The sequence below is a fragment of the Amblyraja radiata genome, chromosome 3 (genome assembly GCF_010909765.2).
Source record: "Amblyraja radiata isolate CabotCenter1 chromosome 3, sAmbRad1.1.pri, whole genome shotgun sequence".
Taxonomy (NCBI): Eukaryota; Metazoa; Chordata; class Chondrichthyes; order Rajiformes; family Rajidae; genus Amblyraja; species Amblyraja radiata.
In genome coordinates, this window is record NC_045958.1 from 45,722,809 (window position 1) to 45,747,052 (window position 24,244).

General features: G+C 41.8%; 1 protein-coding gene across 3 annotated transcripts in view; it reads left to right on the plus strand.

The window, feature by feature from the left end:
- The window catches only part of syk (spleen associated tyrosine kinase), a 125,240-nt gene that overhangs the window by 41,325 nt on the left and 59,671 nt on the right, over nucleotides 1-24,244 (plus strand). For all 3 annotated transcript variants that reach the window (XM_033017744.1, XM_033017746.1, XM_033017745.1), the window contains exon 2: nucleotides 15,343-15,798. In XM_033017744.1, the coding sequence (XP_032873635.1) occupies nucleotides 15,397-15,798 (402 nt within the window). In that variant the 5' untranslated portion in view covers nucleotides 15,343-15,396. The remainder of the gene's footprint in view (nucleotides 1-15,342; nucleotides 15,799-24,244) is intronic.

Genomic DNA, 24,244 nt, shown 5'->3' on the forward strand with positions numbered 1-24,244 from the left:
CAGTGAAAAGCTTTTTGTTGCGTGCTAACCAGTCAGCAGAAAGGCAATACATGATTACAATCGATCCATTTACAGTGTATAGATACAGGATAAGGGAATAACGTTTGGTGCAAGGTAAAGCCAGCAAAGTCCGATCAAGGATAGTCTGAGGGTCATCAAAGACGTAGATAGTAGTTCAGCACTGTTCTCTGATCGTGTATTATAAGAACATTTAAAATACATTTGGACATGTACATGGATAGGAAAGGTTTAGCGGGATATGGGCCAAACACGGGCAGGTGGGACTAGTGCAGAAGAGGCATTTTGGTCGGCATGAGCAATTTGGGTTTCCATGCTGTATGGCTCTGAGTCTGACTAAGAGGACTGGAAACTGGAACCCAGTAGTTGATATACGAATGCAATCAGTAGTTGTGGGGAGGAGGGTGGGGGTGGTGTTGTGCAGAGAGAGGGTTGTGAGTTTGGCCTAGTGGCAGCAGAATATGTGGGTGATAATGGACCAGTGCCTGAAGAGCCAAGTAACTAATTACTTGAAAAGAATCAACATGAATAAGGTTCACACTGCCTGCAATGAAAAATTCACTCCATCTTCTATTCAGACACAAAAGCAGACATCACTAGAAAAAAACATGCTGGAGAAACCCAGAGGATCAGGCAACATCCATAGAGGGAAATGGACTGCTTATGCTTTGGGATCGGGACTTCAGACTGACATAGAGTCCCAATCCCGAAACATCGATGGCCCATTTCCCTCCACAGATGCTGCCTGACCTGCTGAGTTCCTCCAGGACTTTGTTTTTGCTCAACATTCCACCATATGCAGTTCCTTGTGTCTTCAGACATCCTGAGTTCTGAGAAAACGTGCTTCTGCATGAGCTCGTACACTCACTTGGAAATTACTGAAGTGGTGTTCAGACGTATGCATGAAGACATTAGAGCAACATGGCCCAGGAATGAAAATCGTGAATGTGTAATGTGTGAAATCCCAGTTACCTTGCATTTATTTTCATTACAATTGGATCACTTGTGCACTGAAGCTTGGTGTTATGGTATCCAATTTCAATTGCAAATTGACTCTAGTGTGCTGGAAAGTGATAGTGTGCAGGGTGATTGCTGGTTGGCATGGACTCGGTGAGCCGAAGGGCCTGTTTCCACACTATATCTCTAAAGTCTTAAGCCAGATATGTGAAGAGAAAAAGATTAGTTAAAACAAATGTAGGTCCCGTGCAGTCAGAAACAGGTGAATTGATCATGGGGAACAAGGACATGGCAGACCAATTGAATAACTACTTTGGTTCTGTCTTCACTAAGGAATACATAAATAATCTGCCGGAAATAGCAGTGGACCGGGGGTCAAATGAGATGGAGGAACTGAGTGAAATCCAGGTTAGCCGGGAAGTGGTGTTAGGTAAATTGAATGGATTAAAGGCCGATAAATCCCCAGGGCCAGATAGGCTGCATCCCAGAGTACTTAAGGAAGTAGCCCCAGAAATAGTGGATGCATTAGTGATAAATTTTCAAAACTCTTTAGATTCTGGAGTAGTTCCTGAGGATTGGAGGGTAGCTAATGTAACACCACTTTTTAAAAAGGGAGGGAGAGAGAAAACGGGGAATTACAGACCAGTTAGTCTAACGTCGGTAGTGGGGAAGCTAGAGTCAGTTATTAAAGATGGGATAGCAGCACATTTGGAAAGTGGTGAAATCATTGGACAAAGTCAGCATGGATTTATGAAGGGTAAATCATGTCTGACGAATCTTATAGAATTTTTCGAGGATGTAACTAGTAGAGTGGATAAGGGAGAACCAGTGGATGTGTTATATCTGGACTTTCAGAAGACTTTCGACAAGGTCCCACATAAGAGATTAGTATACAAACTTAAAGCACACGGTATTGGAGGTTCAGTATTGATGTGGATAGAGAACTGGCTGGCAGACAGGAAGCAAAGAGTAGGAGTAAACGGGTCCTTTTCACAATGGCAGGCAGTGACTAGTGGGGTACCACAAGGCTCAGTTCTGGGACCCCAGCTATTTACGATATATATTAATGATTTGGACGAGGGAATTGAATGCAACATCTCCAAGTTTGCGGATGACACGAAGCTGGGGGGCAGTGTTAGCTGTGAGAAGGATGCTAGGAGGCTGCAAGGTGACTTGGATAGGCTGGGTGAGTGGGCAAATGCATGGCAGATGCAGTATAATGTGGATAAATGTGAGGTTATCCACTTTGGTGGCAAAAACAGGAAAGTAGATTATTATCTGAATGGTGGCCGATTAGGAAAGGGGGAGATGCAACGAGACCTGGGTGTCATGGTACACCAGTCATTAAAAGTAGGCATGCAGGTGCAGCAGGCAGTGAAGAAAGCGAATGGTATGTTAGCATTCATAGCAAAAGGATTTGAGTATAGGAGCAGGGAGGTTCTACTGCAGTTGTACAGGGCCTTGGTGAGACCACACCTGGAGTATTGTGTACAGTTTTGGTCTCCTAATCTGAGGAAAGACATTCTTGTCATAGAGGGAGTACAGAGAAGGTTCACAGACTGATTCCTGGGATGTCAGGACTTTCATATGAAGAAAGACTGGATAGACTCGGTTTGTACTCGCTAGAATTTAGAAGATTGAGGGGGGATCTTATAGAAACTTACAAAATTCTTAAGGGGTTGGACAGGCTAGATGCAGGAAGATTGTTCCCGATGTTGGGGAAGTCCAGAACAAGGGGTCACAGTTTAAGGATAAAGGGGAAATCTTTTAGGACCGAGATGAGGAATAAATTTTCACACCGAGAGTGGTGAATCTGTGGAATTCTCTCCCGCAGAAGGTAGTTGAGGCCAGTTCATTGGCTATATTTAAGAGGGAGTTAGATGTGGCCCTTGTGGCTAAAGGGATCAGGGGGTATGGAGAGAAGGCAGGTACAGGATACTAAGTTGGATGATCAGCCATGATCATATTGAATGGCGGTGCAGGCTCGAAGGGCCGAATGGCCTACTCCTGCACCTATTTTCTATGTTTCTATGTTTCTATGTTTAAACTGTGACAATTTTAAACGAGCCTTTGTAATTGCAACACCAATATTCATCCCATCCCTCAGCTTGTAATCCTGAGTTCTGGAGACGGTAAATACCATAGTGCACCAGTGGTGAGGAGAGTGAATAATTAGCGTGGCTGATGCATGCAATTCAAGCAAGCTGCTTGGCCTCAGGTGAAGGTGAACTCCTGGAATATTGTTGGAGCTGCACTCGTCGAGACAAGAGAGAGTATTCAACACACTCCTGACATGCACTTTGTAGATGACAGAAAGTCTAGAGAATCGTGTGTATAAGTGCTGGAGGAACTCACTGGGTCAGGTAGCATGTGTGTGGAGGGAATGGACAGACAATGGTTTAGGTCAGGACCCTTCCTACACTGAGAGCACCTTGAGTGCTTAAGGTCTTGAGAGCATAAGTACAAAATCTTGAGTACAAATTTCCCAGCTTTATGGTCAATATGACCTAAGAATGTTGATTTTTGGGTGTTGACAAATGTATTGCCATTGAATATCAAGGGTTGATGGTTAGATTTTTTGGAGTTGATTTTAACCCAAGCATTTGTGTGTCTGAATGTTGTACAGATCTTACTGCTTGTAGACACGGACCTCTTCAGTATCTAAGTTATTATGAAGAACTGAGCACTGCAATCCTCGATCAATATCACTGCTTCTAACTTTACAATGGAAGGAAATTCAATTCTAATGCAGCTGAAGGTAGCTTGGTGCAGGGCACTGTCTGGCCAACTTCTCTAGTATTGTTTTGATGTTGAGATGATTGAACACCCCAACAACTGATACCATCTTCCATTGTGCCAGGTACCTGGTAATTATTGTCATTTAAGACAATGTTACCTTGTTAATTGTCCTGCTTTTTGTTGGCAAGTTGTGAGGAATTGTTGCCTCCTGCTGAAATTTTAGCTCTAACTGGATGAGACAAAATGTTGGAGATTTACGACTGAGATGAGGAGAGATTACTTCAATAAATCTTATGGAATTTTTCAAAAGTGCGAATGCTGGTTTTTCGGGGATTGAGGCGATCGGAGGGGATGGGCAGCAACACTCAAACTGAACCGGAGTTTCAAGGTCAAGCACGAGCCTTCAAAATGTGAATTGGGCTTCAAAGGCCATGTGGCCAGTCGCAGTTTATTTTCCTGTATTTCCTTTCTGTAGCTGGGATCATTAATAGGCCAGAGCACCTCACAGGCTTGGGAAAACAGTGTTTTGATTCATATGATATTTGAATTTGAACATTTGATTCATGTGATATTTGAACTTGGGAGTGCTTGATACCGATAGTGAGCCACGACATTTGTTGACGTCATTTTCTGCAAATATAAAATATATGAGAAGTGCTGACAGTTCCTTACAGTAATTTAAGGCTGCCTCTCTGTTCGGGAAAATATTAAATGCAAAGTTATGCAATATTGGGTATTTTGTACACTGCTTAATGGAAAAGCACCATGTATGGTACACTGCGTATGGAAAAGCCCCCCCAAAATTATGAAACAACAAAAGTATTACAGTGCATTAACAATTTGTAAGTTTTGGGAGCTGATTGTAACTAGCTAAATTTTGCAACTCAGGGCCCAACTAGGTCCAAAACAATCAGAAAATTGTAAAGCTGCATGGGCTTGAATAGCCCCATGTATTCTTTGTAATGCTGGTCGATCGTTGATTTATCATTGTTGCTACAAACTAATTATCAAAATTTCCTGCTTCCGATAGTAGGCGGCTGATAGAGTCATGGCACTCTACAGCACAGAAACAGGCCATATGGCCCACTTTGATCATCCCGACAAGTTAGCATATTGGGCTAGCTCCATTTGACTCATACCCTTCTAAAACCTTCCTATCCATATACCTGTGCAAAAATCTTTTTTTAAATGGTAATTGTATCTGTTTCTATAGCTTCTTATGCTACCTCATTCCAGATACAGACAATGCTCTGAGTTAAAAAGTTAACCCAGATGACCCTCTTAAATCTCTCCCATCTCACCTCAAGCCTATGCCCTCTAGGTTTAGCATCCCAACCCTGGAAAAGAGACTGAATGTTTGCTTTATCGTGATCTTGTACAGCTCAATAAGATCACTGCTCTACTTCCTATGCCGCAAAAAATGAAAGTCCCACCTATCCAACCTTTCCTTATAACTCAAACTCTCAGATCCAAGTAACCTCCTGGTGAATCTCTTCTGCATCCTTTCCAACAATGATATACTTTCTATAGCTGAGAGACCAGAACTGCACACAGTACTCCACATGCAATCTCACCAACAACTTGAACAGCTGCATCATGGTGAGCAAACCCTTCTGTTCGCGATACCCTTCCCAATGAAGGCAATTTGTCAAACTCCTTCACCACACTAGCCACCTGATTCGCCACTTTTACAGAAGAATGCACCTGGACACCCAGATCTCTCTGTTCCCCAACACTATCCAGGGCTATAGCACTTATTGTGCAAGTCCTGCCCTAGTTTGACATACTAAAGTGCAACACCTAACATTTACCAAAGATACATTCCAATTGGCCCACCTTCCCAACTAATCTAGACCATGTTGTAACTTAAATATGTGTCCTCACGTTCCACAATATCGGCAATTTGGTGTCATCTACAAATTTACTAACAATTTTAACTATATAGTCATTCAAATATATATAACAAACAGCAATGGACTGACTCCTGTGGTACACGCCAGTGGTCCCAGACACCTAATAAGAAAAATAACTCTCCTCAACTACCCTTTGAATCCTTCCTCCAAGCCAATTTAGAATCCATTGGGTAGCTCACCTTGGGTTTCATGTGGCCTAACCTTCCAGCCAAGCTTCTTCTTCTTATCAAGTCCACACACAAGATTAGAAGTTGTTCAGCCAGAGCTGAACACACTTCTCGGCATCTGCATACAATGGTGTCTGTCTTGTCGCTTCTTGTGCTTCTTGTGCATGGTGGTGGAAAGATTGGTGGAAACAGGGCCACGACATGAATGCTCTTTCCTTGACCCCTCCAGCCCAGCTGACCATTCAGTACTTTGTTAAAGGCCTTGCAAAAATTTTAAAAGACAACGTTCACTGCGCTGCTCTCAATAGTGAACTCTTCAAAAAAACTAGCAGATTTGCAAGACAGGATATCCCATGCATAAAACCATGCATGCTGACTATCCCTAACTACTGTGTGCCTATACAAATGCTAGTAGATCCTATCCCTAAGTCTACCGTCCAATAACTGTCTCCCCACTGATGTTAGGCTCATCGGCCTGTAATTTCCTGGCTTGTTTTTGCACTCCTTAAATAATGGTTTAACATTAGCCACCCTCCAGTCATCCAAAGCTTCACCTGTGGCTAAAGGTGATGCAAATATCTCTGCAAGGGCTTCCACAATTTCTTCCTTAGCTTCCCACAAAGAGTCAGGCCTTGGGAATCGAACAGGAAATTATTCTGTTTCTTGTCAAGTATAAACTGGTAAAAGAAAATGAGAAGTTCCACCAGATTTAATTAAAATAATATGGACTGAATTACAGCTTGTAAACATACATTAGAAAATGGTACTGGTTAAACTGTGCAGGTTATTGATTCAGTCATTAAGGGAACACTACAATGTTGAGATGTGGACCTAAAGATAGCGGATTCAGGGGATATGGGGAGAAGGCAGGAACAGGGTACTGATTGGGGATGACCAGCTATGATCACATTGAATGGCGGTGCTGGCTCGAAGGGCCGAATGGCCCACTCCTGCACCTATTGTCCATTGTCTATTTGAACCCTATTCATTCTCAATGGACGCTGTGGCTGCTCATCTGTTTTGTACCACAGGAAGGTAAACTGTGTAGGAGGCAGCAGGCAGCAATCAAGGCTCAACTCTAGTGGGAGCAGGATTGGTAAAAAACTATGTGCGGTGATGCATCAAGGTCAACGAACTTGCAATTTATTTTGAGGTCTCGCCTCTTCTCATTGAGCTTCAACAGAACATGAGCATAACCTGTCCTTGTTCCAGTGAAACTAGTCAAACCAGCACGGTATATTCTTTAATCAGTTTATGCATGCATGTGCACCACAGTTTGCATATTAAAAGATTGTATTCAGTTCTGGGCACCATATTAAAGGAACAATGTTGTCAAGCTGGAAACGGTACAGAGACGATTCACGAGGATGTTGCCAGGACTAGAGGGTCTGAGCTATAGGCAGAGGTTGAGTAGGCTGGGACTCTATTTCTTGGAGTGCAAGGGTTTGTGCGGTGATCTTATAGAGATGTATAAAATCATGAGAGGAACAGATCGGGTAGATGCACAGAGTCTCTTGCCCAGAGGAGGCGGATCAAGCCATAGGTTTAAGGTGAAGGGGAAATGATTTAATAGGAATCTGACGGGTACCTTTTTCACATGAAGGATGGTGGGTGTATGGAACAAGCTGTCAGAGGAGGTAGTTGAGGCGGGGACTATCCCAACATTTAAGAAACAGTTAGACAGGTACATGGATAGGACAGGTTTTGTAGGGATACGGGCCAAACGCGGGCAGGTGGGACTAATGTAGCTGGTACGTGTTGGCCAGTGTGGGCAAGTTGGGCTGAAGGGCCTGTTTCCATACTGTATCACTCTAAGACTGTGCCTATTTCCTGAAACAAGCAGATGCATCTGAAGGTAGGCGTCTGGGTACTGTAGTGGGCTGAATCTCAAAATGATTTCATCAACCTCACTTTGAGTCCATCACTTCCATTAATACCAACCAACTGTCCAACAAGTTAGAATTGACCCTCTAGTCCTCTCCATTACCAACGTGACATTTTGTTCCTCTATTGAATTATCCTTTGAAGTTTAGCCTCTATTTACAATTTATTTTGCCCTTGAATTGTAGATTTCAGGAGGTGCTGACAGGCTTAAACAAACATGATCTTAATTTTACAATTATTTTTAATGCACTGTTGAGGCATTCCATTAAATTCTTCTCTGCACTATTTAAAACAATATTAATAATACTAAAATTAGCAACTGCACAGAAATAATCTGACAGGGATATAAAATAGTATGCTGAGAATAGTTTGCAGACCCCCTGGTTCTAAATGAGAGAAAACAAATATGCAGAACAGTCAATTTACATGTCACATAGAGAGAGAGTGAAATAGCGACAGATGTTGAAATATATTTATTAAGGTATATCGGCCGTCATTAATTCAGCGGTGCCTTAGAGGTGAGAACAGATCTTGCCTAGAGAAAGGCCTGAACTTTTACATATGTGATATGTCCTTCACCTTTCACATTATCACAACATTATTTAGCTAATTCCAGCTGGCACTTTTAAACTGAAACCATACATGTGTTGAAAATAGCACAGATTAGATTTCACGGAATAGTTATAGGCTCATGCTGATTAATTCCCAGCTGCTGTGTTATTTACTGACTGACTCTGAAATGTATGATTTGCACTTCCCATGATACACACAGGCATATTTAGGATTGCCAAATTTGGACCTCCGTCAGTTTCCATATTGCCGCATAAGCCATTGCTAATTATGCTAAGAATGTGAGTTTTTTAGGCCACTGGCATTAATTGTTAGAGATTGTTCAAAGGGAACATTTTTAAATGGAGTTGCACTGCTTGCAGGCGACAATCTCTCACCTTTTGCTTATCCACTCTTATTCCAAAACATGATGATATTCAAATATTTTGCAGGGGTTTTGCAAAGCAGCTCAGCCAGTGAAAAAGTATTGGCTTTGGGAATAGAAAAACAAAAGTAAAGCTGCAATGCCAGAATGCAATTATTCAAGTGTGATGAAGCAGAAAATTCAAAGCAGTTCACTGGCACCAAGTCAACAATGAAGCACAGCAATCTCTATTGAATTGACAGTGGATTTTATAGCCCAGGCTGCTTGCACCTCTCGCTGTTGCCAATTTTCTTTCTTCCATTTGAACAAATGTTTTCTTAACAGCCCTCTGAGAGTGTGAACATGCTTATTGCCGATGTTAATCGTATCATTTACTGATTCTTTTATCTTTCTCATTCATCTTTTTATAATTAAATGATATAATGAGGCACAGGAAATTTAGACCAGGTATGGCACCAATTTAGCTGCTTTATTAGTTGGACAAAGCATAATATTTGGAAGTTCAGTATCATATATATCAAAGGTCAAAAACTTTATTTGCCATTTGTGCTTACACACAGGAACTCTTGTGCGGTTGTTCAGAGAGTCAAGTCGAGTCAAATTAAAAAGACACACAGAAAGACACATAATCTATAAAAACATATACTTCTCTAGAAATAAAAAAGAAAGAAAGTGCCTAAAACCCTATATAAAGGGGAAAGTGAGAGCATTGTAAATTGCACAAACCCTATATAAAAGTGTCGATTGCATTGTAAATTGCACAGGCCCAGGAGACAATATAATATGATATAATATGATATGCTATGAGGTAGGTCAGGACATCAGTTCATTTTGTTTTGGCCAAGAGTCTCACTGTGGCAGGGAAGAAGCTCTTAAAAAAGCGTGTTCTGTTTGTGGCGATACTGTCCGCTCGTCTGTGCCTGAGGTTGTATGTGCAGTTTTTGTGTTTGAGCAGGGAGTGAGCTGGATGTAGTGTGTCTCTGATGATTCTCTCTGCTCTTTTTTGACTCTTTTTTGCTCTCATATCATATCTATCTATATACTTTTAAAACTGTGTGTGTGTGTGTGTGTGTGTGTGTGTGTGTGTGTGTGTGTGTGTGTGCATGCGTGTGTGTGTGTGTGCGTGTGTGTGTGCGTGTGTGTGTGTGTGTGTGAGAGAGATTCGGCCTTTGATTCCTTGGTCCGCCAAGACCACACGCTGAAACTCCGTGATTTTTTCCATTTCACTAGCTAATTCACTTTTACATTCACTCATGCACTCCTCAAAACATTTGGACATATTTATGTACACATTTTATAATCCTCCACCCCCCTCCACTCACTAATTTTGTCACCGTCTGCTGGCCACCCACCATAACTCGGTACTCGGGGTCTGAAGCTCTCTGCTCGGAAAACGCCGACATTTTTCCCTACCGCTGGTGCCTGGCCCGGCTCTGTCACGCTGCCTCAAGCCAAACATCGGATGTTCAACCTCGGGCGAAAAGCAGCGGGGGAACAGCAAGCATGACAGAGTCGGCGTGCCAGAAGCGCCGAGGATGCGAGGCCTCACAGTCTCTGATGGGGCTGCTTTCACAGACTTTAACGTCAGCAGCACGGACAACTTCGGATCCAGCAGCAGACTGGCTCCATTAATGCATTCATTCCACAATGAGTTCAGTTCGGTAACTACTCCTTCCCCCCTCCACCCCCTCCCCCCTCCCTCCCCCTCCTCTATCCCTCCCTCCGGCTTTACATGTCACTCCTCTTTCACTTCTCTTCTCCTTATCTGACACCCTAGATCTAGCCTTTGTCCACACACCTGCCAATCAAAACTACCCTCACATGTATCCACCTATCACTTACCAGGCTTTGTCCACACACCTGCCAATCAAAACTACCCTCACATGTATCCACCTATCACTTACCAGGCTTTGTCCCACCTCTTTCCCACCACCCCCCCACCACCACACTCATCCTGTAGAAGGGCCCTACCTGAAACATCACCTGTCCATGCCCGCCAGAGATGCTGCGTAACCTGCTGAGTAATGCCCCTAATTTCCCACTATAGGAAACCTGAACGGAAACCTCTGGAGACTTTGTGCCGCACCCAAGGTTTCCGTGCGGTTCCCGGAAGGTGAAGGTGCTTGCCGGAGGTTGCAGGTAGTGGAAGGTCTTACCTTCCACTACCTGCAACCTCTGGCAACCACCTTCAACTAGCATCGCAACCGGCTTCGACTAAAAAAATTACCCATTTTAAAAACGGCAACCTATTTTTAGTCGCGGCCGGTTTGTAATTTTTTGAAATAATCGCCGGAACATCGAAGAAGCGGAAACCACTTTCGACCATTAGGGAGACTGACAATACCTCTGGGAACCGCACGGAAACCTTGGGTGGGGTGCAAAGTCTCCAGAGGTTTCCGTTCAGGTTTCCTAAGTGGGACAGGAGCATTACTCCATCACTGTGTGTTCTAGGCAAGATTCCAGCATCTGCAATTCCTTGTGTCTCTGTGTTGCCAAAGTTATATCTGACAAAGTAATTTCCTTTAGTTATCTTAGAACATAGTAGCAAAATTACAAAATTTTGAGATTTTAAAAATCAAGTCTTTAATTTATCCCATCAGATAAAGCATAAAAAGAAGTTTAATTTGACACCTAATTCACTTTCATATCTTCAATATTAAAAAAGTTATGGCCATTTTCATACTCGGAAATTGGCATCTTGTTCCCTATTGCTTTTACATTGACTTAACACAAAAGCTGTGATCGAGAACATTTAAAAGCCCATACCTTTCTTAAAATTTAAGAGAACTGAAATAAATTTTCAGTTATTATAGATTGAAGCATTCTGAAACAAATATGAAAAAATCTTACTTAGATGACTTGAAATTAAAGCATATAATTAGTTAGTTACCTAATTGTAGCTAATTACAAAATTCAATTACTAGATCTAAACATCTATCCATTTCTTAAGAATAGATTAACATTTTTAAATAGCTTAAGTGTCCAAATAGCATTCACACAAGAATTCAGAATATAACATAATGTTTAAATCTTATTGTCATGGGTTCATAGGCCAAATGGAAGGAATTTAATGTTTAATACCTGTAAATTAATGACCATTTAAATCAACTTGCCTGTGGGATTTTCTGGAACGCGACCATTTGGAACGCTGAGGTTGCGGTGATTTTAGTCCCCCATATCGGCAGCAAATACACTGCCGGTTCTTCGGGGAAAAAAATCACCGTTTCGCAACTTAAAATATGAATTAAATGCACCTTAAGAAACACTTTTATACATAAAAATAAACTACTTTCTTTTACCTGTCCCCTACATAAAATCCGGCCCCGTTGTCGGCATTGACGGCTTCAGAAGGTGATTTTAAAATCACTCCAGCAATTAACTTGTTGGGCGAATTTTTAAAAAAAACACACAGAACGGCCGTCGGAACGATTCTTTAGCAACATCTTGCACTCCAACAAATATAATCCAGGACCTGGTCGGAAAAAAACCGCGTTTTAACCCCGCCCCCCCCTCTCAAACGCGCCAAAATCGCGCACACGGCCAGTGGCAGAATTGCAGTGTCGCTGAAGGTAAGTATTGTAACATACCTAAACATAGCTGCATGATATCTAGTCATTAACCTTATCCCACATTGGGGTACAAATTTGTTATTTGTCTTACCACCCAATGCTAACATTGATTGTGGACATGTTTACAAGGGCCTATTTGCTCCATCAACTAATTTCTCAGCATGATTTATCTGTTAGTTAAATCAGTTAGGAGCTAGATTTCACAAATACAAGCCAAATCAAGCTGTCATCATAGTCACCAAAGGGACTCCGAGAGTCGAGACTTTAGTCGAACCTCCGAGGTCACTGCGTTTTGCTCACTTTGGCTTTCTATACAGATTATATTTTAACAGCTTCACCATTGGCAGCTGGTCATTATTCCGTTTTGCTGATGGGAAACTTGCCGGGCGCACATGCACTGAAAATAATTGCTGCTGAATATATTGATTAATCACACATCTAAATATCCAGTGATATCACAGGTTTTAATGGGTAAAACTAGAGCTTCTTTGGGTTAACTGCTCTGTCATCTCTGGTCTCACTCACATACTCATGTTGAGGAAACATGCATCTCGTTACACAAGAAGTGCTAACCAGAGAGACACAATGATGCAACAGTGGAACTGGTAGGACGACTAGGATGGGGTGAGCGAAGGGATGATCGAGGAGGGACAGGGAATGCAGGAGTTACTTGAAATTAGAGAACGTTCATACCGCTGGGCTGTAAGTTGCCCAAGAAATATGAGGTGATGTTCCTCCAATTTGCATGTGGCCTCACTCTGACAGTGGAGAGGCCCAGGACGTATGGGAAGGGGAGTTAAAATGTTTATAGGAACAGATGTGTAAAGGTAATAAAAGATTCAAATAACAATTTATCAAATGAGGTTTTTTTAAATCAAAACTCAATGCTGGAGGAACTCAGCGGGTCAGGCAACACCCGTGGAGGGAATGGACAGGCAATATTTTGAGTTGGAATCGTTGGAGCAGTAAAATGGAGACAAGGAACCACAGATGCAGGAATGTTGAGCAATACACAAAATGCTGGAGGGACTCCATGGATTAGGCAACATCTGTGGAGGGAATGGACAGGCAATATTTCAAGTCGGAACCCTTCTTCAGACTGATGGGTTCCCACATGAAATGTCAACCCTCCATTCCCTCCACAGATGCTGCCTGACCTGTTGAGTCCCTCCAGCACTTTGTGTTTTACTCAACATTCCGGCATCTGCAATTCCTTGTCTCCATTTTACTGCTCCATTCCAAAATCTCAAAAAATAATTTTTTGAACTTGGCTTAAAATGACGAGCTATCAATCATCAAGCTCAGTTAAACCTGGGCTCAAGGCATGTATTTAACAGATGGTCTGCTAAATAAGTACTTTTAGTTTGTGATATGTTTTAGGCCAGGTAATTGCATAACCAGTGAATAAGTTGCAAAGTAATAGTAAGCAAGATTTTGGAATAATTCAACAGGTTATGTGTAAAGTGCTATGTATCATAAAGAAATTATCGTGAACAAGGATATCTGTTCTTCATTATTTCTGTATTCTTAAATCAAAATATTTTTCAAGGTCTGTGGATCATTGCAATCTGATGATATAATGCTTGTAGAGTTGCTGCTTTATAGCCCCAGAGACCTGGATTTGATCCTGATTATGGGTGCTATATGTATGGTTTGCGTGTTCTCCCTGTGACTGCAAGGATTTTCTCCGGGTGCTCTGGTTTCCTCCCACATCTCAAAGACTAACAGGTTTATAGGTTAATTCACCTCTGCAAATTGTCCCTAGTGTGTAGGATAGAACTAGTGTAAGTGTAATTGGTGGTTGGCATGGACGCGATGGGCTGAATGGCCTGTTTCCACGCTGTATCTCTAAACTAAACTCAATCAATCAATCAATCAATCAATCAATCAATCAATCAATCAAAGACTTTATTGTCATTCAAAATACATCAACAAATGCAAGTCTGAACGAAATTTCGGTGCATTTGGCTCACCGTGCAACATAAATAACAAAAGGATAAAACAGATAAAAAGATAAAATAGATAAAAAGATAAAATAGATAATAGTGGTGGCACATTATTTGGAATTCAAGAGTCTGATGGCTCGGGGGCAGAAGCTGTTGCAAAACCTGGCCGTTCTGCTCCTTATACTGCGATACATTTTGACCAAGGGCAGCAGAGTCCATGATGGAGATGTGCGGGGTCTTTTATAATGCTGTTGGCCTTGGACAAGCAATGTTTGCACGCAATGTCCCGGATTGAAGGAAGAGAAGTCCTGATGATGTTTTCAGCCGTCCTCGCCACTATCTGCACGGACTTCCAGTCGGATCCTTCGCAGTCCCCAAACCAGACAGAGATGCAGCTGGTCAAAATGCTCTCTATGGTGCCCCTGTAGAAAGTGGTGAGGATGGGATGGGGGAGGTGAGCTCTTCTCATCCGGCGCAGAAAGTGCAACCGCTGCTGCGTTCTCTTAACTAGTGATGCGATGTTTTGTGACCAGGTCAGACTGTTCATGATCTGCCCCAGGAACTTAGTGCTACTGACTAACTCCACATCGATGTCATTAATGTGTAGTGGTGTGTGACTGTGCTGGTTTCTCCTGAAGTCAACGATGACCTCCTTTGTTTTGTCAACATTCAGGATCAGATTGTTCGTGTTGCACCAGTCCACCAGTTGTTTCACCTTCTCCCTGTAAGCCAGTTCATTGACGTCCCGGATAAGGCCCACCACTGTTATGTCATCTGCGTACTTCATGATGTGGTTTGTACTAAACCTGGCACAACAGTCGTGGGCCATCAGGGTAAACAGCAGTGGACTTGATGCAGCCCTGAGGGGAGCCGGTGCTCAGATAGATGATGTTGGAGGTGTTGTTTCCAACCCACACTGACTGGGGTCTGTCAGTGAAGAAGTCCAGTAGCCAGTTACACAAGTGGGTGCTGAGGCCCAATGAACCCAGTTTGCTTACCAAGTGCTGAGGGATGATTGTATTGAACGCTGAACTAAAGTCCACGAACAGTATTCGCACATGTGTGTTCTTCTCCTCTAGATGTGCCAGGCTCAGGTGGAATACGGAGGATATTACATCCTCTGTGGAGTGGTTTGGCCTGAGGTGAAACTAAACTTGTGTTTTTAAGTTGATAATGAATGCGATAACAATAACAACTTGTTCTGTTTCTTTTAAGGAAAGGCAGGAGTTCAGAAGACCAAAGGATCAGATATAAATATCAACCAAGACAATGGTTGAGAGGGTAAATCACCTTCCCTATTTCTACGGCAGCATCACACGAGATGAAGCAGAGCACTTCCTGGCGCAGGCTGGAAAGGCTGATGGCCTCTATCTTTTACGCCAGAGTCGCAGCTACCTTGGGGGTTTTGCCTTGTCCGTGGCGTATGGCAAGAAGTGCCATCATTATACAATAGAAAGAGAATTAAGTGGAAATTATTGCATATCCGGAGGAAAGTCTCACAAAAGTCCCGTGGACGTCTGTGAGTACCACACTGAAGAAACTGATGGCCTTGTCTGCCTTCTGAAAAAACCCTGTAGTCGACCAGGTGGAATTCAACCAAAAACAGGACCTTTTGAACATCTGAAAGACCATTTGATCAGGGAATATGTTCAACAGACGTGGAACTTGAAGGTAACAAAGACTTCCTTTTAGAATTGTGTTTGTGTGTTTGAGTTAGCTATATAACTAGGAGTGTTGCATAATTCATTAGCCCTCTAAATCTCAAAAACTTTCTCTTGTGCAAATAAAAGGAAACAAAAGCCAGGTCAAACATTGCATGACATGAAAGATGGAGTAACTCAACGAATCAGACACAAAAAGCTGGAGTAAATCAAAGGGTCAGATAGCATCTCTGGAGAAAAGGAATAGGTGATATTTTGGGTCGAGACCCTTCTTCAGCCTGAGCATCAGAGGATAGCACGATGGAGAGACTGATTTAGTTGAGGAATGCAGCTAAGACATTTAAGTTAAGTCGAGTTTATTGTTGTATGCACAAGTATGGTGAGGAACTGGTACAATGAAAATCTTGCTTGCAGCAGCGTTGCAGACGTGTAGACTCAGATAACACATCAAAACATAAATTATACGTTACACAAGACAGTGAAAGAGGAAGACAAGTGTGCAAGGTAAGACATGAGTCATAGTTATAGAGTCATAGAGTGATACAGTGTGGAAACAGGCCCTTCGGCCCAACTCGCCCACACTGGCCAACAATGTCCCAGCTACACTAGTCCCACCTGTCTGCGCTTGGCCCATATCCCTCTAAATGTGTCCTATCCATGTACGTGTTTAACTGTTTCTTAAACGATGGGATAGTCCCAGCCTCAACAACCTCCTCTGGCAGCTTGTTCCATACACCCACCACCCTTTGTTCGAAAAACTTACCCCTCGGATTCCTATTAAATCTTTTCCCCTTCACCTTGATCCTATGTCCTCTGGTCCTCAATTCCCCTACTCTGGACAAGAGACTCTGTGCATTTACTCGATCTATTCCTCTCATGAATTTATACACCTCTATAAGATCACCCCTCATCCTCCTGCGCTCCAAGGAATAGAGACCCAGCCTACTCAACCTCTCCCAATAGCTCACACCGCCTAGTCCTGGCAGCATCCTCGTAAATCTTTTCTGAACCTTTTCTTTTGAAAAACATAATTCGGAAACAAGTTTATGGTAGTGCAAGAGGTGGTTCATAGTGTTGCATTGTTGAAATAGATTAGAGTTATGATAGTCCCAGTCCATATTGGTAAAATTAAATTTCTTGGAGCTTGGTGATGAGTTTGAAGGGACTGAGTGTGTTGAATGCTGAGTTGATTTGAGAATTAAGTGACAAAAGTTTAGGGGTAACATGAGGGGGAACTTCTTTACTCAGAGAGTGGTAGCTATGTGGAATGAGCTTCCAGTGGAAGTGGTGGAGGCAGGTTCGATTTTATCATTTAAAAATAAACTGGATAGGTATATGGACGGGAAAGGAATGGAGGGTTATGGTCTGAGTGGAGGTAGATGGGACTAGGTGAGAGTAAGTGTTCGGCATGGACTAGAAGGGCTGAGATGGCCTGTTTCCCTGCTGTAATTGTTATATGGTTATATGTTATATGGTTGTAGCCGCTGAACCTAACCTTTAGACTTTAGAGTGACAGCATGGAAACAGGCCCTTTGGCTCACCAAGTCCCCACTGTCCAATGACAGCGATCATACACTAACACTATCCTACACAATAGGGACAATGTAAACAATTTTACTGAAGCCAATTAACCTACAAACCTGTACATCTTTGGAGTGTGGGAGGAAACCGGAGCACCTGGAGAAAAGCCATGTGGTCACAGGGAGAACGTACAAACTCTGCACAGACAGCACCCGTAGTCAGGATCAAACCCGGGTTTCTGGTGCTTTAAGGCCTGATGATGTGTTTTTATTAATCAGATGGTCCAGAGCAGAGTTAAGATCAGTAAGATAGCATCAGTGCTTTGGAAGGATAGATTGGAGGGCTCATCTAAGGAGGCTATTTGGGTGGAACTGAGAAGTGGGAAAGGTGTAGCAACACTTATAGGGGTGTATTATAGACCGCCAAATGGGGAACGAGAATTGGAAGAGCAAATATGTAAGGAGATAGCAGATATTAGTAGTAAGCACAAGGTAGTGATTGTGGGAGATTTCAACTTTCCACACATAGACTGGGAAACACATTCTGTAAATGGGCTGGATGGTTTGGAGTTTGTAAAATGTGTGCAGGATAGTTTTTTGCAGCAATACATAGAGGTACCTACTAGAGGAGGGGCAGTGCTGGACCTCCTGTTAGGAAATGAGACGGGACAGGTGGCGGAGGTATGCGTTGGGGAGCACTTCGGGTCCAGTGATCACAATACCATTAGTTTCAATATAATTATGGAGAAGGTCAGAACTGGACCTAGGGTTGAGATTTTTGATTGGAGAAAGGCTAACTTTGATGAGATGCGAGATGATTTAAAAGGAGTGGACTGGGACATTTTGTTTTATGGGAAAGATGTAGAAGAGAAATGGTGGACATTTAAAGGGGAAATTTTAAGAGTACAGAATCTTTATGTTCCTGTTCGGTTGAAAGGAAACAGTAAAAATTGGAAAGAGCCCTGGTTTTCAAGGGAAATTGGACATCTTGTTCGGAAAAAGAGGGAGATCTACAATAATTATAGGCAGCATGAAGTAAATGAGGTGCTTGTGGAGTATAAGGAATGTAAAAAGAATCTTAAGAAAGAAATTAGAAAAGCTAAAAGAAGATATGAGGTTGCTTTGGCAAGTAAGGTGAAAGTAAATCCAAAGGGTTTCTACAGCTATATTAATAGCAAAAGGATAACGAGGGATAAAATTGGTCCATTGGAGAAACAAAGTGGGCAGCTATCTTCAGAGCCAAAAGAGATGGGGGGAGATATTGAACAATTTCTTTTCTTCGGTATTCACCAAGGAGAAGGATATTGAATTATGTGAGGTAAGGGAAACTAGTAGAGTAGTTATGGATACTGTGAGTTTCAAAGTAAAAGAAGTACTGACACTTTTGAAAAATATAAAAGTGGATAATTCTCCAGGTCCTGACAGGATATTCCCTAGGACATTGAGGGAAGTTAGTGTAGAAATAGCCGGGGCTATGACAGAAATATTTCAAATGTCATTAGAAACGGGAATAGTCCCCGAGGATTGGCGTACTGCGCATGTTGTTCCATTGTTTAAAAAGGGTTCTAAGAGTAAACCTAGCAATTATAGACCTGTTAGTTTGACTTCAGTGGTGGGCAAATTAATGGAAAAGATACTTAAAGATAATATATATAAGCATCTGGATAATCAGGGTCTGATTAGGAACAGTCAACATGGATTTGTGCCTGGAAGGTCATGTTTGACTAATCTTCTTGAATTTTTTGAAGAGGTTACTAGGGAAATTGACGAGGGTAAAGCAGTGGATGTTGTCTATATGGACTTTAGTAAGGCCTTTGACAAGGTTCCTCATGGAAGGTTGGTTAAGAAGGTTAAACTGTTGGGTATAAATGCAGGAATAGCAAGATGGATTCAGCAGTGGCTGAATGGGAGAAGCCAGAGGGTAATGGTGGATGGCTGTTTGTCGGGTTGGAGGCAGGTGACTAGTGGGGTGCCTCAGGGATCTGTGTTGGGTCCTTTGTTGTTTGTCATGTACATCAATGATCTGGATGAAGGGGTGGTAAATTGGATTAGTAAGTATGCAGATGATACCAAGATAGGGGGTGTTGTGGATAATGAAGAGGATTTCCAAAGTCTACAGAGTGATTTAGGCCATTTGGAAAAATGGGCTGAAAGATGGCAGATGGAGTTTAATGCTGATAAATGTGAGGTGTTACACCTTGGCAGGACAAATCAAAATAGGACGTACATGATAAATGGTAGGGAATTGAAGAATACAGTTGAACAGAGGGATCTGGGAATAACCGTGCATAGTTCCTTGAAGGTGGGATGTAATGTTAAAATTGTACAAGGCATTGGTGAGACCAAATCTGGAGTATGGTGTACAATTTTGGTCGCCCAATTATAGGAAGGATGTCAACAAAATAGAGAGAGTACAGAGGAGATTTACTAGAATGTTGCCTGGGTTTCAACAACTAAGTTACAGAGATAGGTTGAATAAGTTAGGTCTTTATTCTCTGGAGCGCAGAAGGTTAAGGGGGGACTTGATAGAGGTCTTTAAAATGATGAGAGGGATAGACAGAGTTGATGTGATCAAGCTTTTCCCTTTGAGAATAGGGAAGATTCAAACCAGAGGACATGACTTCAGAATTAAGGGACAGAAGTTTAGGGGTAACATGAGGGGGAACTTCTTTACTCAGAGAGTGGTAGCGGTGTGGAATGAGCTTCCAGTGGAAGTGGTGGCGGCAGGTTCGTTGGTATCATTTAAGAATAAATTGGATAGGCATATGGATGAGAAGGGAATGGAGGGTTATGGTATGAGTGCAGGCAGGTGGGACTAAGGGAAAAAAAAAAAAATATTTGTTCGGCGCGGACTTGTAGGGCCGAGATGGCCTGTTTCCGTGCTGTAATTGTTATATGGTTATATGGTTATATCTGTTGTTGACTGTGGAGGTGATTGGCAAACTGACTGATTCAAGTCATTTCTTCGGCAAAGCTATTACAGACCCATTATTACTAATCTGAGGCAGGATTATTACAATTCAGCTATGCAGGGAATTTTTTTTAATATATGTTTTGCTTTATAACAAGTTACTCACTCAAATTTTATCGCAAAATGATGGTGTTAATTCACATGCCGTTACTAGCGATTATTTTGTTTGGCAACACAATGTGTTGATGAAAAGTCCCATGAAGTGTGAATCAGTGCAAGTTGCTAAATGATTTGTGGCATTTCAGCTTTAGCCTTGCTAAATTACTCATAACACATATGGCCTTGGAAAAGGTAACAATGGCACTTTTACATATGTACCAGAATTCAATAGTAAACAGAATAGTGCCAGAGGATTGGAGAAATAGCGATGTAAGTCCATGTATCTTTAATAGGAAGAAAAATACAAGAAATGAGAGATATCAACATAAAGAAAACAATTCTCTAATTACAGATATTATTAAAAAAAGCAGCTAGATGCTGACAAAAAATATCACTGAGATCCAGAAGGGGAGGACGTGCTTTACTATTGCAGACACAAGGAATGCTGGAATCTTGAGTGAACACCAATGCTGGATTAACTCAGCGAGACAGGCAACATCTCTGGAGGGAGTGGACAGGTGTAGCAAGGAACCTTCTCCTCCTACTACAATCAGTCTGAAGAAGAGTTCCCACCTGAAGCACCTATCCATTCCCAACAGAGATGCTGCCTGATCTGCTGAATTACCTCATTATTTTGTGTTTCACTCATACGTCACAAACTTTTATTGAATTCTTTGAATTTGATCATGCAAAATGATTTACACTCATCTGTGGTTGCAATTACATAGACGCCAAATTACGTATGAAAGTTGTGTTTCATTTGCTAAACGTATTATTAGTGAACCAGTGGGACTTTACTACACAAGTTTTATCTCTAGACTTAAAATATTGATTCTGCAGAATGATTGGAGAGCTCGCTATCTTTGAATTTTTGGGGAATATTCCTAAAGAATTGTACTTGTTATATGCAAGATGAATCTTTGTAACTAAAAAGAAAATGTTAAAATTCTAGACTCCATTAATCCCCTTTAATAATGAGTGAGAGATCCGGGATGGATGGCGTGTTTCTATCTATTGTTTGTTCATGATGATACATTTCCATCATCAAACATTAGAAACAAATGTGAACGTGTCATAGCACGTGGTCATTGTTAGAAAGCCTGAATTGAGTAAAGTCCTCATGAATAACTGGACATGTTAGCAAATGATAGCACACCCGGAACAAGACCAATGTCATTAGTGGTAAACAATGAGCAAAGTCTGGCGGGAAATTTGAATTTGATTGTATGAACTTAAAGGGGCTGTCCCACTGCGGCGACCTAATCCACGAGTTCTGGCGAGTTTGCCTTCGACTCATACTCGCAGCATGGTCGACACGAGGTCCTAGGAGGTCTTTGTAACTCTCCCTCATGCTCGAGATTAGTCCCCGCGTACATGAGATCTCAGCTACGTCACGGTGTATTTTTCAACATGTTCAAAAATGCCCGTGAGTAAAAAAAGGTTGCCATGGAAAAAATCGATACTTTTTTTATTCGTAGGTTTAGTCGAAGTAGGTCGTAATAGGTCGGCATGTTATTCATAGGTAATCGAGGGTAGTCGAAGGTATTCAAAGGTAGTCGAAGGTAGTAATAGATAGTCTTCAACATAGTCGAAGGCAGGTCAAAGGGAGGTCGAAGGAGATCAAAGGAGGTCATGTTCACTCTCGGCTATTCGATGTCCAATTTTCCAGAAGCTAGTCTAAGCTAGTCTTCAACATAGTCGAAGGAGGTCGTCTACATAGTCGAAGGAGGTCTTCAACATGACATTTTTTCAAACTCTCCTAAACTCTTCTAAACTCGCCAATTAAGTCGCCGAAGTGGGACAGCCCCTTAATGCACCATGTAGTAACTAAGTCATGCTGTCGCCTGCTTCAGAAATCTAGTTTCATTGACTTCAATGGAGATGAATGATGGAATTGGAGAGCGTTGTGCGCACACTCTTACATTTACTGTGTGCAATAAAGGATTAAATTCTATCCTGATAAATTACTTTTACATCCTGTCATGAAAAACCAGGCATCTTTTGTCACGCTACATAGAATAACTAAATGTCAATTATTTTGGATAGTTTCCTTTGTCATCTTTTGGAGAGTGCCAGCTGTGGCTCAGTGACGTCAATCCCTGATTCAGAGACTTGTGGATTAAAATTCCTCTTCAGGGGCATGAATACAAAATCCAGGCTGACACTCCATCATAGCATCCACTTTAGGGCCATTCCCCAAAGGATGACACTCTAACAATGCAGCATTCTCTTCTTATTTTATGAGATTTCAAGAACATCAGATTTTAAACATTGTATCTTTTTTTTCACTGTGTGTGATATTTTCTCCAATCCAGCCTTTGGTTCTCCTTTCTCTTTTCATACCTTATCAGCAGCATCCTTGGAGAACATGGATAGGTGATGTTTCGGGTCAGGACAATCCTTCAGTCTGAAGATGAATACTGACCTGAAACTCCATTTATCCATGGATGTTGCCTGACCCATTGTTACACTGGCATTTTGCGTCTTTTTTTTGTAAACCAGTATCTGCATTTCATTGTTTCAGCAATGATTCTTGTAGTGATATCTGTGGATGTCTGCAGTATACATTTGTCCAGTCGGAAATGCTCATTTCCTCCCTAACCTCAACTCTCCAGCCCCAGTTTATCTCTCTTGCTCCCTGACCCTCTGTCTCTTGCCTATAATTTTTTTATTTTGTGCTGTCTTGCTTATCCTCGATCCTCTCTTTCTGTCAGCCTTGTTCTCTTTCTCTGACCTCCCCAACCACAATATCTCCTGCATGTACATCTGTTTCTCATGAGAATATGAAAAAAATATTCTTAATTAAATATTATGGGCTTGGATTCCCTTTGGAGTTTCTCAATGCACTGTCAGTGGAAAATTGGCAGGAAACCTGTGAGCCAAATAAAGAGTGTAGGAAAGAACTGCAGTAGCTGGTTTAAATCGAAGATAGACGCAAAATGCTGGAGTAACTCAGCGGGACAGGCAGCATCTCTGGAGAGAAGGAATGGGTAACGTTTCGGGTCGAGACCCTTCTTCAGACTGATTCTTCAGACTGATTCTTCAGACTGATTCTTCAGACTTCAACCAAATATCGAGTGCAGGTGTAAATGCAACTATGATGTTTTGAGAAATTTAATTCACTTTTATGACTATCAGCTGTAAGACTTTGCAAGTTAATTTATTTATCCTTGATAGATATTAGAACTCTTTTGAAAACTTCGAGCCATAATACCTGTGCCGAACATGATGTCAAGCTAAACTAATCTTCTCTGCCTGCAACTGATCCACATCCCCCCATTCCATGCATGTCTATGTGCCTACCTGAAAGCCTCTTGAATGCCACTACCTTATCAGCTATCACGACCTTATCCAGCAGTGTGACAGGACTATGCAAAAAAATGTAGACACAAATTCTTTAAACTTTTCCCCTCTGCCCTTAAAGCTCTGCTCTCTACTATTTGACAGTTTCACCCTGAGAAAAAGATTCTGACTGATTATCCTATCCATGCATCTCACAATTTTATATACTTCGAACAGGTCTCTCCTCAACCTCTGACACAATCTAAATTAATCCAACTCCTCCTTAAAGCTAATATCCTCTAATCCAAACAACATTCTGGGAAACTTTTTCTACACTCTCACCAAAGCCTCCACATCCTTCCTGTAATGGGGCAAGCAGAATTTCTCACAGTAGTTCAAATGCAGTTCAACCAAAATATTATAAAGCTCCAACATGACTTTCGGATTCTTATACTTAATGCCCTGACTGATGAAGACAAGCATACCGTACGCCTTTTTTTTTACCACTCTATCTACTTGTGTTGCTACTTCCAGGAAGCTAAGGACTTGTATACAATCATTACATTTATGTTTCTCCCTTACAT